Raw genomic sequence first — 13,448 nt, 5'->3', positions numbered from 1 at the left:
GCATGTAAGAGCTCAGGGAGAGATTTGGCAGTGCAGATAATGGTCGGATCATCTGCATATTGAACAGTTTAGCATTAGGGATGCAAAGATGTAAGTCGTTAATGAAGATGTTAAAAAGAAGTGGACCCAGAATAGAACCTTGGGAAACACCTGCCAGAGTGTCAAGGGAGGAGGAGGTACAGTTTTTCCACTTGACTGCCTGTTGTCTATTAGATAGGTAACTGGAAAACCAGCTGATGGAAGAGGAGAAAAGATTAAGGTGCAAGAGTTTGGACAGGAGAAGGCTAAAGAAAATGGTGTTGAAGGCCTTGGATAGGTCTAGAAGAAGGGCAGAAACAAGACTGCCTGAGTCACGAGTGCGGTTTATGTCATCAAGGAAGGATAAAAGGGCTGTGGTGGTTCTGTGACCAGGTTTGAAACAGTGTTGTGTTGGGGACAGTAGGTGGTTGTCTAAAAGGTTGGTTATGTACCTCACAAGACATCTACAACAACTGGAAAGGCCACAAAAAGGATTACTGGCCTCAAACAGATGCCCTACGCAGATCGTCTCAAAAAACTCCAGCTTTACTCAGTCATATATCTCCTACTTAGAGATGATCTCTGCCTAACATACAAAGCTATGTCAAACCCAGAGCTGTTGGACATACTCCACTTAAAGAAATCTCAATCCCTCCGAGCTACATGCTCTAGGGACCTAAACCTTGTCACCACAAGAAACAGAACATGCTGGAGGGATAGATTCCTGTCCCAGAGATTTCCCATACTCTGGCACAGACTATGTCAAACAGAGCTCCTCATTAGCACTGTTCAAGAAAAATCTTGATGACTGGATGGGAAATAGGAAATTCACCCCAGGGATCATTTCTGTGGCTCTGCTTGACAGGGGCACAGGAAAATAATTTTCTTTGGTGGCGAAAGCCAGGGTACCTTTTTGGCTAGGCCTATATAGGCCCTAGGGCCAACAGCCTAGTACCTACCTATGAACATACGAAGGTAGGGTAAAAGTTGCAGGGGGAATACATTTTTCAAGAATTTTAGAGATAGGGGAGAGAATGGCTATGGGATGGAAACTGGAGATGTCGGTATTGTTGCCCCCTTTGTGTAAGGGAATGATAAAGGCTTTTTTCCAGAGGAAGGGTACATAGGACTTTTGAATGGAACGATTTATTAGGATACAGATGGGGAGAAAGTACAGTTGTGTACACTTACCATAAATGTAGATGTTAGAGTGTATTCACTGCTGCAGTCATCACATTTGGGTTATCTGCCTGCAGGTAGCCCTCAGCTGGCCTGAATACCAGAGTCTTGGATTCTTCCATCGGATGTGGTCCCTTCTTCCATGACTTCAGGTCGTCAGGGGTATAAAACATGCAGCCGATGCCATTACATCAGTTTTTCTTGCTCCAGATGTCAGGTGCCTCCACAATGGGAAGCAATTATATGTTATGGTACACCTCCATCAAAAAGCAAATACACCAGAAAGCTTAAATACACCAAACAAGAAGGAAAGGTAGAGCCAAGAGAAGTCAGGGGGCTGGAGGGAGGGTAACCAGGACTGCAACAGTCCTGAACATCTACATTTATGGTAAGTCTACACAACTGTACTATGTTCTTCGTGTTTCACTGTTGCAGTCGTCACGTATGGGTTGATTCCCAAAGCTAAGGAAGGGAGAAGGAAGTTAGAGAGCATTAGGGCCAGCTATTAAGCCCTGCAAGACTGCAGTGGCAAAACCAGCTCTGGATTTAGAAAAACTAGGCATGTGGTAATGCGGGTCTATATTATATTTAGAAAGTTTCCAACATCGAACACCATATGGTCGACACCATATGAGCGATGTTTGAAATTTCAAAAATATAATTAAAAACCAAAAATAAAAAATATACTTACCTAAACGCTGTAAGCAGGGGGGCAAGGCCCCCTGTGCCCCCCACACCCCCACTACTTAAATATTCCTACTCCGAGATTGCACTGCATTGAAGTAAAGGGAAAATATTCCCTACGGCGATTTCTGTGTTATGCGTGCGACGTTTCGACCAGTCGGGTTCCCTCAATACACGTTTGCCTTTACTATTTTCGATCACGCGATAGGAACCCGGTAATGCTTGATTAAGGTATGTACAGAGCTCCAGGTAGCAGCTTCTAGGATGTTCTTGGTAGGGACTCCTCTGAGAAAGGCTGTAGAGGTAGATGCAGTCCTAGTGGAATATGATCTTATTATGCATCAAAGCCAACTAGCAGCTGTTCAGATTTTCTGAGGCTTAGTCCTGTCCAAATAAAATCTAAGTTGTCTGTGCACGTCCGGAGAGTGCAGTATTTGTTCTCCTTTGTTTTGTGGATTAGGGAAAAAAGTAGGCAAATGAATGGACTGATTTAGGGCCACACTAGACACCACCTTGGGCATAAAGGAAGAATTGGTCCTAAGGGAAACCCTGTCTGCATGTAAGATAATGAAGGGTTCCCACTGCCATAAGGGACCTTAATTCAGACACTCTTCTTGCTGAAGTGATGGCTAGAAGGAAGGCTGTTTTCCAAGAAAGGAATTTCAACTCCGCAGTTGCAGCTGGCTCAAAGGGAGGGAGAGTGATGTCTTCCAATACAAAGTTAAGGTCCTAGGCTGGAGTAAGGGCTCTCCTGGGGGGGTCTTAAATTTTTGGCCCCTCTAAGGAATTGCTTTAGCAGGGGATGAGAAAAGAGGGGTGGGCTCAGTATTATAATGTGCTGGAATGGCAGAGGCATGAATTTTAATTGACGAGAAGGATAGGCCCTTGTGGAGCATTTCTGTTAAGTACTGAAGAATATGAGGTAAGCTGGGCACCGTTATGCCCATCCCCTGAGTCTGGCTCCAGGAACAGTATCTTTTCCACTTTTCAGCATAGGATTTTCTAGTACTAGGCCTCTTTGCCTCCAGAATGACATCTAGCACCTGCTTACTGAGGGATGCTATTGGAGAGGTGCAGGTGCATCTGTCTCAGGTTCCATTTGCCCTGAATGCACTTCCCTGCCAAGTGAGCCCCCCCATGCATAGTCTGATGCATCTGTTGTTAAGGTTTGGGCGGAAGGGGGTAGAGTGAAAGGGAGCCCCTTGCTGTGGTAGCAGGCCTCTGCCCACCGAAGGAACTCTGTCTTTATACAAAGAATGACAGGAATCATTGATTCCAGGTCCTGAGAATGTTGACACCATAGGCTTTTTAGATACCATTGTAGTTTCTTCATATGCAGTCTTGCATATGGAATTAGTAGAATGCAAGAGGCCATGAACCCCAGGGCTTGCAGAATTTTCCTTGCAGATAGCTGGGTCTTTGTGGCCAATAGTTTGAAGTAGGCAGTCAAATAAACTTGCTTCTCTGGAGTGAGGAAAGCCATCTGGGAAGTTGTGTTCAGCCTGCTCCCGGGAATACAATCTGTTGGCAGAGTACTAGTTGAGATTTCATTTTGTTTATGGTATACCCCAGCGAGGTAAGAAGTTTCTTTATGAATGCCAGATGTTTTAATAGCAAGTCTTTGCTTTCTGCCTGAATCAGACAAATTGTCCACGTGTGGGTATATCTGAATTTTTCTCAGCCTGCAAAGTACAATAGCTGGAGCTAGGCACTTTTGTGAATACCCTGGCTGCAGTAGATAAGCCAAAGGGAAGTGCAGAGAACGGATAGTGCCTGGAGCCTGCCCTGAAGCATAGGTATTTCCTGCAAGATTCCTTTATTGGAATGTGCAGGTAAGCTTCCCTTAAGTCTAAGGTTGCCAACCAGGCATCTTTGCCTAGCATAGGAAGCAGCTGTTGAAGTGTTAGCATTTTGAATTCTGGGATTACAAAAAAGGTGTTTAGAATAGAGAGGTCCAGGATAGGACACCATGAGCTGTCTTTTCTGGGTACCAGGAAAAGTCTTGAATAAAAACCTTGTCCCCTTTGTTCTGCTGGGACAGGCTGAATAGCTCTGATACTTAGAAGAGAGAGAACCTGCTGTTGGGCCTCTGCCCACTGATTTGGGGGTAGGTCTGGCCAACCGTTTGAGGTTGGTAGGGTGTGGAAGAGGAATCTGTATCCTTGGAAAACTACAATTTAAAACCCATTTGTCCTGGGTAATGAGTGTCCAGTTTTTTGCATGCAGGGCGAGCTTTCCTCCTAAGGGAGCAGGCAGTTGAGCAGGGCTTGGAAGGGTTAAGGTTAAGTCATTGTGCCATTTTTCCGTAGGGGGTACCTTACTACTCCCTGCTTTAGAAGTGGGAGCCCCCCACTGCTTAGGCCTGTGTATAGCCTGAGACTGTAACCTAGGTGGGTCTGCTGTTCCTGGGTTTGGACTGAGAAGGCCTGGAAGAGATTGGAAAAGACCAATTCTTTGAAGACCAATGCCTACTAAATCTGGGAGGCTGTACTTGCAGAAAATCTTTAACAGTTTGCATAGATTTAGCTTTTTTCCTCCATCTTTTTGAGGACTACTTCTGCTTTGTGGTCAAACAGGTGGGCTTGGTTTAAGGGAGCATCCAGTAATTTAGCTTTAACATGATCTGGCAAGTTTTGCTCCTTAAGCTAAACATGCCTTCTAAGTACAGACCAGCCCTGCACGATGCTTTGAGTCAAAACCACATTGCAAAGTATGTTTACCAACTTGTCTTGCAGAATGCATTAAATCCTATAATTCTTTGTGTTCAGCACAGTCAGGAATCAGTATCATTTTCTGTTTAAGTAGTCCCATAATATGCTGCTGGTACTTTAACATAAGAAACTGGCAATTTAAATCCTTAAAGGCCAAAGTAGCAGAAGTGTATAACTTCTTACCCAATCTGTCCAAGGCTCTAGAATCTCTATCAGAAGGTTGAGGATTTTTGGCAGCAGTAGCCTTAATGCCCTTTGGTCCTTGGGAAATGGTCTCTGGATCCACAGTAGGATTCTTGAAGAGGAACTTGTGAGAGTCAGGTACTCTGTAATACCTGTCAGGTTTTCTGGGAGCTGGGGGTAAAGTGTCTGGCGAAAGGCTAGATTCCAAGAAAGCATCATCTACAATGTCCAGAATAGGAGGGATAGCTAAATGCCTGTGCTGAGGAAGGAGTAAGAATTCCCTAATCCTCTTTTTGGAGTCAGAGTAATCCTGGCTTTCCCACCGGAAATGCTCCCTAAGAGTGTGCAAGTTTTCACCAAAAGAAAAATCTTCTGGAAGGGAAGCAGAGGGAATGGAATCCTCTGCATCAGAATCCTCATAGGTAGATAACGGCAAATCTTGGTAATCAGAAGAAACAGAAATTTCAGATTCCTGATCAGAAGAATCAGAAGGAAAATCAGTTCTAGGTCTCCTAGAGGGGCAAGGCTGGCTTCTCCTAATTAAGGTAATAACGTCTTCATCCATTCTAAGCATTTGTTTTTTAGGCATATGGGCCTGGGATGAAGAAGATGGCGTCGGTTTAAAATCCAAGTCTGTAGGCCTGAATACACCCTCAGAAGCCGGTGTATGCACAGCGGCTCCGGACCCATGCAAGGTAGAGACATCCGCAGGTTCCATAGTCGAAGAAGCATCTCGTGGCATACCTGACTCCGAATGGGTCTCAGTAGAGGCCTGAGAATCTGAAGTAGCAGGTATCAGGGGCTGCAAAAGCGCCTCACTGAGTACCAGTGGACTGGCGACTAGCTTAACGGAAGTGTTGGTGGCAGTTTTGGACCTATGCAGTCTGTCTCTGTCTTTATCCTTACGTTTTTTCAGAAGAACGGTAGTTGGATGGTTTACCGAAGCCATTACGGAGTACGGATACCAAGTACCAAAATAATTTGCTGCAAATATAGCCCGATGACTAACAGTTCGGGGGTTGAACAAGGCACAAAACCGACAGCAAGGGACATTGTGGTCTGGGCCTAAGCAGGGGATGCAGTCCGAATGAAAATCTTTATGAGGTAATTGCTTTCCACAGGTAAGACAATTGTTAACTTTTACTGATATTGGTTGGAGAAAGAAAAAAGATCCCCAACGGGGTACTTATCTTTTTTTTGAAAGACTTCGGTTCTGAAACTCGAAAAGAAAAATTTTCAGGAGTCGGCCGATCGGCACTTGCGAACTGCTTCTGCTTCGGGCACTGCACGGTAAGAAAAACTGATGTAATGGTGTCGGCTGCATGTTTTACACCCCTGACAACCTGACGTCATGGAAGAAGAGACAGCATCCAACGCAGAAAGACTCTGGTATTCAGGCCGGCTGAGGGCTACTTGCAGGCAGATAACCCAAATGTGATGACTGCAACAGTGAAACACGAAGAACATCTATACCATCTGCAGCTAACTTGAGGACGTTAGAAGGTAAGTTATCTGGTGCACTGGAGCATGGCTTTAACTTTTGGAGGAGTTTTTTTATGGTGTTAACAGGGATGGGTTTAAGGGTAAAGAGAGGGGGGTGGGTTGGAGGGAGAAGTAGATGAGTTGGGGAGATTGGAATGGAGATGGGTACTAAGTTGTTAGGGAAGGATGTGGTGAGTTTGGCTACTGAGTCTATGAAGAAGGAGTTAAACATGGTGGCTATGACAATCTGGAGAGCTAGGGTCAGGATAAGGGTTTTCTTTTCTGCTAGGAGTTAGAAAGGTAGAGATACTACTCCATAATTTCTTAGGGTTGGATTTGTGATTGCTCTGGAGCTTGGAATAATAGGATTTGCAGTCAGAAGTAATGTTTTAACTCTATTCCGAAGCTGTTTGCATTCGGTTAGGAAGTTAGGTGTTTTGTATTTTTGGTATAGTTTCCACGACTTATCTCAGATATGCATGAGGGATATAGTTTATTTGGAAAGCCAGGGGGCTGTTTTAGATTTGACCCTCTTAGTTCTAGGAGGAGCAAGGCTGCATAGTAGGTTAATGAAGGGTAATTTACTTACAAGGAAGATAAGTAACATATCCTTGCCATCAGTGTAGAGCATGTCAATATATTCTGCAAGAACATACAGTTATACATCCGAGGACAGGTAGACAATATACATTTAAGGGATACGGAAATTGTAGAACAAAGAATTTTTATTTTATTTATTTTATTTATTTTACATTTGTTGACCGGGCTAGTCCAGCTGGATAATTTCCATTTTCAGTGGAGGAAACAAGGTTATAGAAATTAAACATTTACAATAAATGCCTGTGACACAGACAGTGAGCAACAATGCATACATATTAGTCTAGATCCAGTAATAAAAAACATATAGTGCTATCTACGTGTTGAGAAAGGCATTAATTCTTTTTTATATATATGAGAACAGTAGTAACAATACATTCATTAAGTTATTTATGTATCATCGAAAGGTTGCAGTTTTGAAATGAGGAAATATGATAGTAGAGTGAAGATAGTAGATTAGTCTGGATTGGTACAAGAGCAGAGCCAGAAATTGTTCAGATGTAAAAGAAGTTGTTTTAAAAAGATGAAAGGAGTCTAGAGAGGTAATGTGTGAGGGAGGTTATTCCATAATTTGCCTACTGAGTTGGAGAAAAGGCAGTTACCTGCAGAATTTGTGATTCTAGTTGTTTTGACCTGTAGCAGTTGTTTCAAGTTATTATAGGGGGTCAAGAGGTTACTAAGAGCAGGGTCTTTGCTGGTTGATATAGAATGTTATGTTATTAAGAGTTGTTGATAGATAAGTTTGTTAGGAAGTTCCAACCAGTGTAAGTGTTTTAAGTTTAGACAATGGTGAGTTCTATACTGGGATGCTGTGGCAAAACGAGCTATATTATGGTAGGATGTAGTCAGTTTCCTAAGATTGCTTTTAGAGAGATTAGTGTAAATAGAGGAGGCATATAGTAGGGTTGAGATAAGATGTGATTGTGCTAAGGTGGTCCGTGTAAGGAAGGGTTTAATTCTGTACAGTGAACAATCTTTTATTAACTGCTTTTATAGTGTTATTGATATGAAAATCATAGCTAAGATTATTATCAATAGTAACACCAAGCAGTTTGGTAGTAGAGTCGGGAGATGAGGGAATTATCACTTGCAGTAATAGTGAAGTTTAGTGGAGAAGATTTGTGGGTAGGTGAGAATAGTAATAGTTTTGTTTTCTTGGGGTTGAGGAGAAGACATCTTTTTGTGAACCACTGTTCGAAAAGGTAGATTGTGTCAGTGACTGGAGTTCAGTTTGAGTGGAAGCTGTGCAAATGATGGTAGAATCATCTGCATATTGTATACAGGTAGTGTTTTGGATAGATGATTGGAGATCATTAATAAAGATAGAGAATAAGAGTGGGCCTAGTATAGATCCTTGAGGTACTCCTAAAGAGATAGGTAGTAGAGCAGATAGAGAGTTTCCATAGTACTGCTTGTTGTTTTCAAGATAGGATGAAAACCAGGTTAAGGAAGAGAAAATCAGGGCAAGGATTTTAATGTGTAGAAGAAGTGTATGGTTGACCATATTGATGGTGTTGGTAAAAGAAAGTAGTGTGGTAGTACTATGTGAAGGTCTAAATCCATGTTGAGTGTTAGCTAGTAAGTTGTTATGTAGGAGATGGTTAAGTAGTTGTTTTTGTATTACATTTTCCATGATTTTAGCTAGTGGAGATAATAGTGCTATAGGGCTTAAAGTTTGAAGGTCAGTGGATTTGCCTCTCTTTTGTGTAGTATATGATGTGTGTGTTTCCAGATTGCTGGAAAAGTACTTTATGGATCTGTTTATTAGGATAGAAACAGGGTAGGCAATAGCGTTGAAGGGAAGAAGGTAGTTGGTGATGTTATTTAAGAGCAGTTGAGAAGCATCAGGAGATAAGTGGTTAGCTAGACTTTGTATGGAAGTAGTAAAGAAGGTATTGAAGTTGTGTTGTTTGTTAGAGGGATTATCAGGGTCTATATTCTGTGGGTTGGGTGTAACTACTTTGCCTGGGGTAAGTAGATTATTGATAGTGGACCAGAACTTTTTGGTTCTTTTGGTGCTTTCTTGGTATTGTTTAAGGTTTGATGATCTGTTGGGTTTCTATTTTGTTTAGTATTAGAGGTTAGCCAGGGTGCTGACTTGGGGCATGTTGGTTTAAGATTGCAAGGAATGCTGAGTTGAAATGTTCAACAGCATTGTTAAGTGAGAGGTGTTTTAGAGGTCCAGTTGTATTGTGAAAGTTCTGTTTGAAACTGTTCGGGATTAAATTTTTTTTAGTGTTCTATTAGATTAGTTTTAGCTCTAATGACATAGGTGAGGAGTGATCGCTAAGGTCATCAGGAAGGATGCCAGTTTGGTAGGTTTGAAGGGGGGAGTTTGTAAGAATCCAGTCTAAGGTGGTTTCTTTTTTGCTCTTGTTATTTATTCTAGTGGGACTATCAATTAGTTGTTTGAAACCATAAAGGTTTATATGGGAAGTAGGGTTAGCATTGTTACAAGATTTCCAATCAATGTTAAAGTCCCCAAGGAATAGTGTTTCCTGGAGGTTATTAGAGAGTTGTTCAAGAAGTTGTTCTAAAGTAGGGATGTTATTTATAATGTTTATTGCTTTAGTAGTGTTAATTTGAATTTTGGAGCAGATTATTTCAGCATTATTGTTTTGGGTAAAAGTAAGGTCAAGTAGAGTAAGCTTCAGGTTTAGTGTATTTAGCTTAGTGTATTTAGCTGTGTGTCAGAATTGTGAATCATATTATGTGGGTAAGACCAACACAATGTTCAAGACAAGGATATTCCAGCATATATCAGATATTAAGCATTCCAATGAACATAATGCATTAGCTCAACATGTAAGAGTGAATCTGAATCATACATTTCTGTTTATGGCAATACAAATGATTACTCCTAATGTTAGAGGAGGTGATTTGTTCAATGATACGGAATGTGCAGAAACTAGATGGATTATAAGACTTGGGGCGGATAAGCCACCAGGTATTAATGCTATTGTACCTTTAAAACCCATCCTCAAGAAAAGGAGGGTAAAATATTGAAAGTATAAAGTATTGAAAATACCAAAGTATTCTTTGGACTTTGTGGTAGGCAGAGTGACAGTAGTGCAATAGACTTTTTGTTTGGTGAGTAAACAAATTAAAATAAATATAAAAATATACATAAATATCCCATCTACTGCAGTTATACAATACATTTAAAAACTGGATTCATGTCGTATGCTTACCGGCCAGCCTGGAAATATTCCATTTTCCCATTTCTTCTCAAAATCAGCTTGTATTCTTCCAAACAAGTCATTCTGATCCAGTAATGGTTTCACTCTGTCACAGTATTCCTGAAGGTAGTCCAAAAGCATTTCAAGATACCTAGCAAAATAATGAAGATTTTAAATACTTCTAGTGAATGAGGTACCGCAGAACATTCTGATTATTATCAGGGATTATTTACAAAGAAACACCGAAGCTGTAAGCACAACTACATCATTATTTAATCCAAAGGGTAATGTGGTGGGTTTCAATCTCAGGAATATTGAAACTGGAATAGCATGTAAAATACGAACATTTCACCCTGCCACTACTGTCTACAGAGGTCTGGAATATGCTACTTGCAGAAGTCTACAAACTAAATTTTCCAATGTCTTGATTTTCTGACCACCATAAATGGAGGTATTATGAAAGCCAATACTACTCAAGCAACAGTGCTACTGTGTAAGGCATTTTGATCAAGTCATAGCTAAGTGCAAACTGCATGGAGACATGTTCTCAAATACCTACTGTGGGACTCCTCTATTGTCGAAAATGTAAACTTTCTGCTTTGCAATCATGAGTGTATCTTGTAGAAGTGATGTGCACTTTAAACTATGGTCATTAACACTTATTTTGCTCCTTTGTTTACATAACTGTGCTTACAATTACCATACTGCAGCATGCACTACTTCACCTTTCATATTTTGCAGTTTGTTTCATTCATTTGTAAACTAGGTAAAGCCCATTGGACACAACTGTCCTTTTTTCACAGGTGAGCCAACTGCACTGCCTGGTTAAATCACACATTAGCCAAACTGCTGTCGAAGGTATCAAAGCCTGCATCAGTGACAAAAAGCAGCAGCTCATTAAGAGCTCAGACAGAGCCTTAATCATCCCATCAAACTGGGGTGTACCAAAAAGAGGGGGGGGGGGTAAGCAAAATTAGAATCATAATACCCATTTCAGGCATGCTTTACACTTGCTAAAGAAAAGCATGCAAAAACAAGCAACAACTTACAGGACAAAACAGAAGCAAAAAAAAAGAATGCAAAAAGAAACAAATTATTAAGGGACCAAGCAGGAAAATGAAGGTAGTTAAATGGTAGTTAAGAAATCAGACCAAGAAGTAGCAAAGGTAGTTTACGGCCTGCATTTCTGCCAGTCAAACAAAACACCACCTTGAAACTTTTTGCTAAGAAACAAAGAACCACACCAAGTTAAAAAAAAAATGGCAAAACCAATTAAAGATATGGGACACAAAGCAACAGGAATGTAAACAGTGAATAAGGTAGGCTTAACTTTAGGAAAGACTTTGAGCCAGGGAAAAAAAGGGAAGAACTGATACAGTCTACAGGCAGATGGGGAATGTGTGCACAAGTGTTCATCTGGTAAGATGAAGGATCAGTGAAGTTGTTGTTTGTCTTTTTGGCTTTTCCCAGTTAGGGGTCGTCACAGCGGAACTCTGGTCCGGTAATGATTGGCAGTAGATTTTTAATGGTGCCAAGTTGCCAGCCCGACACCCAACCTTCAGTGAAGGCATGCCCACTCACACATGTCTTTTGGAGGCCACTCGACCGTGGGGAGGACATGCAGACTCCACAGAGAAGGCACTCCAGCCGAGAATCGAACAGGAGAACCTCTTGCTGTGAGGCAACAATGCTACTGCTGTACCACCGTGGCTTTTACATGAAGGATCAGTGAAGTAAAGAGGATTAATATAAGCAGAAGAATCTATTTTGAAAGGAAAAGAGCAAAGATGAAAATGTTAATAGAAGCTAGCCTTGTTGATCAGAAAATGATGGTGCACAGGTGGTACAGAACACTTGTAAAGATGGCATCCATCTACAGAGTGTTTGAGATGTGGGGAAGAAAATGTGAGATTGCGCCGACTATGAAGGGTGGGGCAAGAGATGTCTAGGGTAAATTATTTGGGAAGAGGATGCGCTAAAGATGAAAGACTAGAACTTCCACGGTTAGCTAGGAGAACTGAGAAAGATGACAGCTAAGGCTTGGAAAGGGCATGGCCTGTGAAGACAGCATATACAATGGCTGACAAGGAGGAGTAAGGGGGTGTTCAGTGACAGACAGACTGATCAAGCAAAGAGACAAGAGTGATGAAATGGGTAAAATTGCAGTTGTAGTGGATTAGGAATGGAAGTATCAAGTATAGGTGCAGGGATTACATGAGCTAAGATTCACTGTGCCCAAATGAGGATAACCTGAAGAGCCAAGAGGCAAAGTGCAGAACTCCTAATTCTGTTTATGGTGCTTAACACACAAAATGTGTAAAGACAGGACTTTTGGGGAAATGAATGATGAAGCTCAAAATACGGGTGGGTGGTATGGTTATGCAGGAGTTGAGAAGGAGCAGAAATATAAAGTAAATTTCATTCTGTTGTAGTAAGATGTAAATGTCAGATATTTGTGCCACATACAATGACAAACATGTATAACATGGTAGACAACTGTGTAATGAACATCACATGTGAAAATGTCTATATTAAATGGTACTGCTAAAAATATTTCTTACACATTCAACAGAAATGGCAAAAGTCAAGTATCTTTACAAATATATATATATATATATATATATATATATATATATATATATATATATATATAAATAAACACACACATATATACATATACACACACGGGTCTACTTTGATTCACTGAAAACTCATTTCGCTAAATTTCAAAACACACACACACACACACCAAATGGCTGAAAGCTCAAATCACTGAAAACTCGCTTCCCGGAATCACATTTCACCAAATCTAAGTACTGTTGGGCAAATAAAATGTATAAGCCCTTTTCCCTACTGTAGTGCGATCCTGGAGTTACTACATATAGTTGAGGGGTGGGGGCCACAGCCCCCACATTGGCTGGTGTAGCTCAGCACCTTCTTTTGATTTCATATATTGTTAGCTTTCAATGAAATGAGATTTTCAAATATAAAAGCTGAGTAGGTGGGGGGTCTGGGCCCCCATACCCCCCTAACTATATATAGTAACTCCAAGATTGCACTACAGTTGCGAAAAGGACATATATGATTTATTTGCCCAACAGTGCTCACATTCAGGGAAATGTGACTCACTGAAATTAGTTTTCAGTGACTCAAAGTAGATCCACACACACATATATATATATATATATATATATTTATATATATATATTTTTTTCTTAAATAATGTCGTATAATAGCACTGTGGTGCTCTTCTGCATTTTTCCCGGTATCATGGGGCTTTCTTGATGTACTGAGCGTGCATAGGGGCTTATGTTCCCAAGCTTACACAGTACATCAGTGCTATGGAAAGGAGGCAACAGAGAATGGAAGATCTCCATTGCTTTTTTGTTTGATATTAATTAAAAAAAAATGAAAT

General features: G+C 41.0%; 1 protein-coding gene across 1 annotated transcript in view; it reads right to left on the bottom strand.

Annotated features, from left to right (window-relative positions):
* Positions 1-13,448, bottom strand: part of SF3A3 (splicing factor 3a subunit 3) — a 731,641-nt gene that overhangs the window by 465,028 nt on the left and 253,165 nt on the right. Inside the window, exon 8 of the mRNA XM_044083506.1 lies at positions 10,046-10,184. Within this exon, the coding sequence (XP_043939441.1) occupies positions 10,046-10,184 (139 nt within the window). The remainder of the gene's footprint in view (positions 1-10,045; positions 10,185-13,448) is intronic.

This window comes from Protopterus annectens, chromosome 1.part1 (genome assembly GCF_019279795.1).
Source record: "Protopterus annectens isolate FY-2018-M chromosome 1.part1, PAN1.0, whole genome shotgun sequence".
NCBI classification, from domain to species: domain Eukaryota; kingdom Metazoa; phylum Chordata; order Ceratodontiformes; family Protopteridae; genus Protopterus; species Protopterus annectens.
Note: the sequence above shows the minus strand (reverse complement) of the source record. Positions and strands in the feature narration are given on the sequence as shown.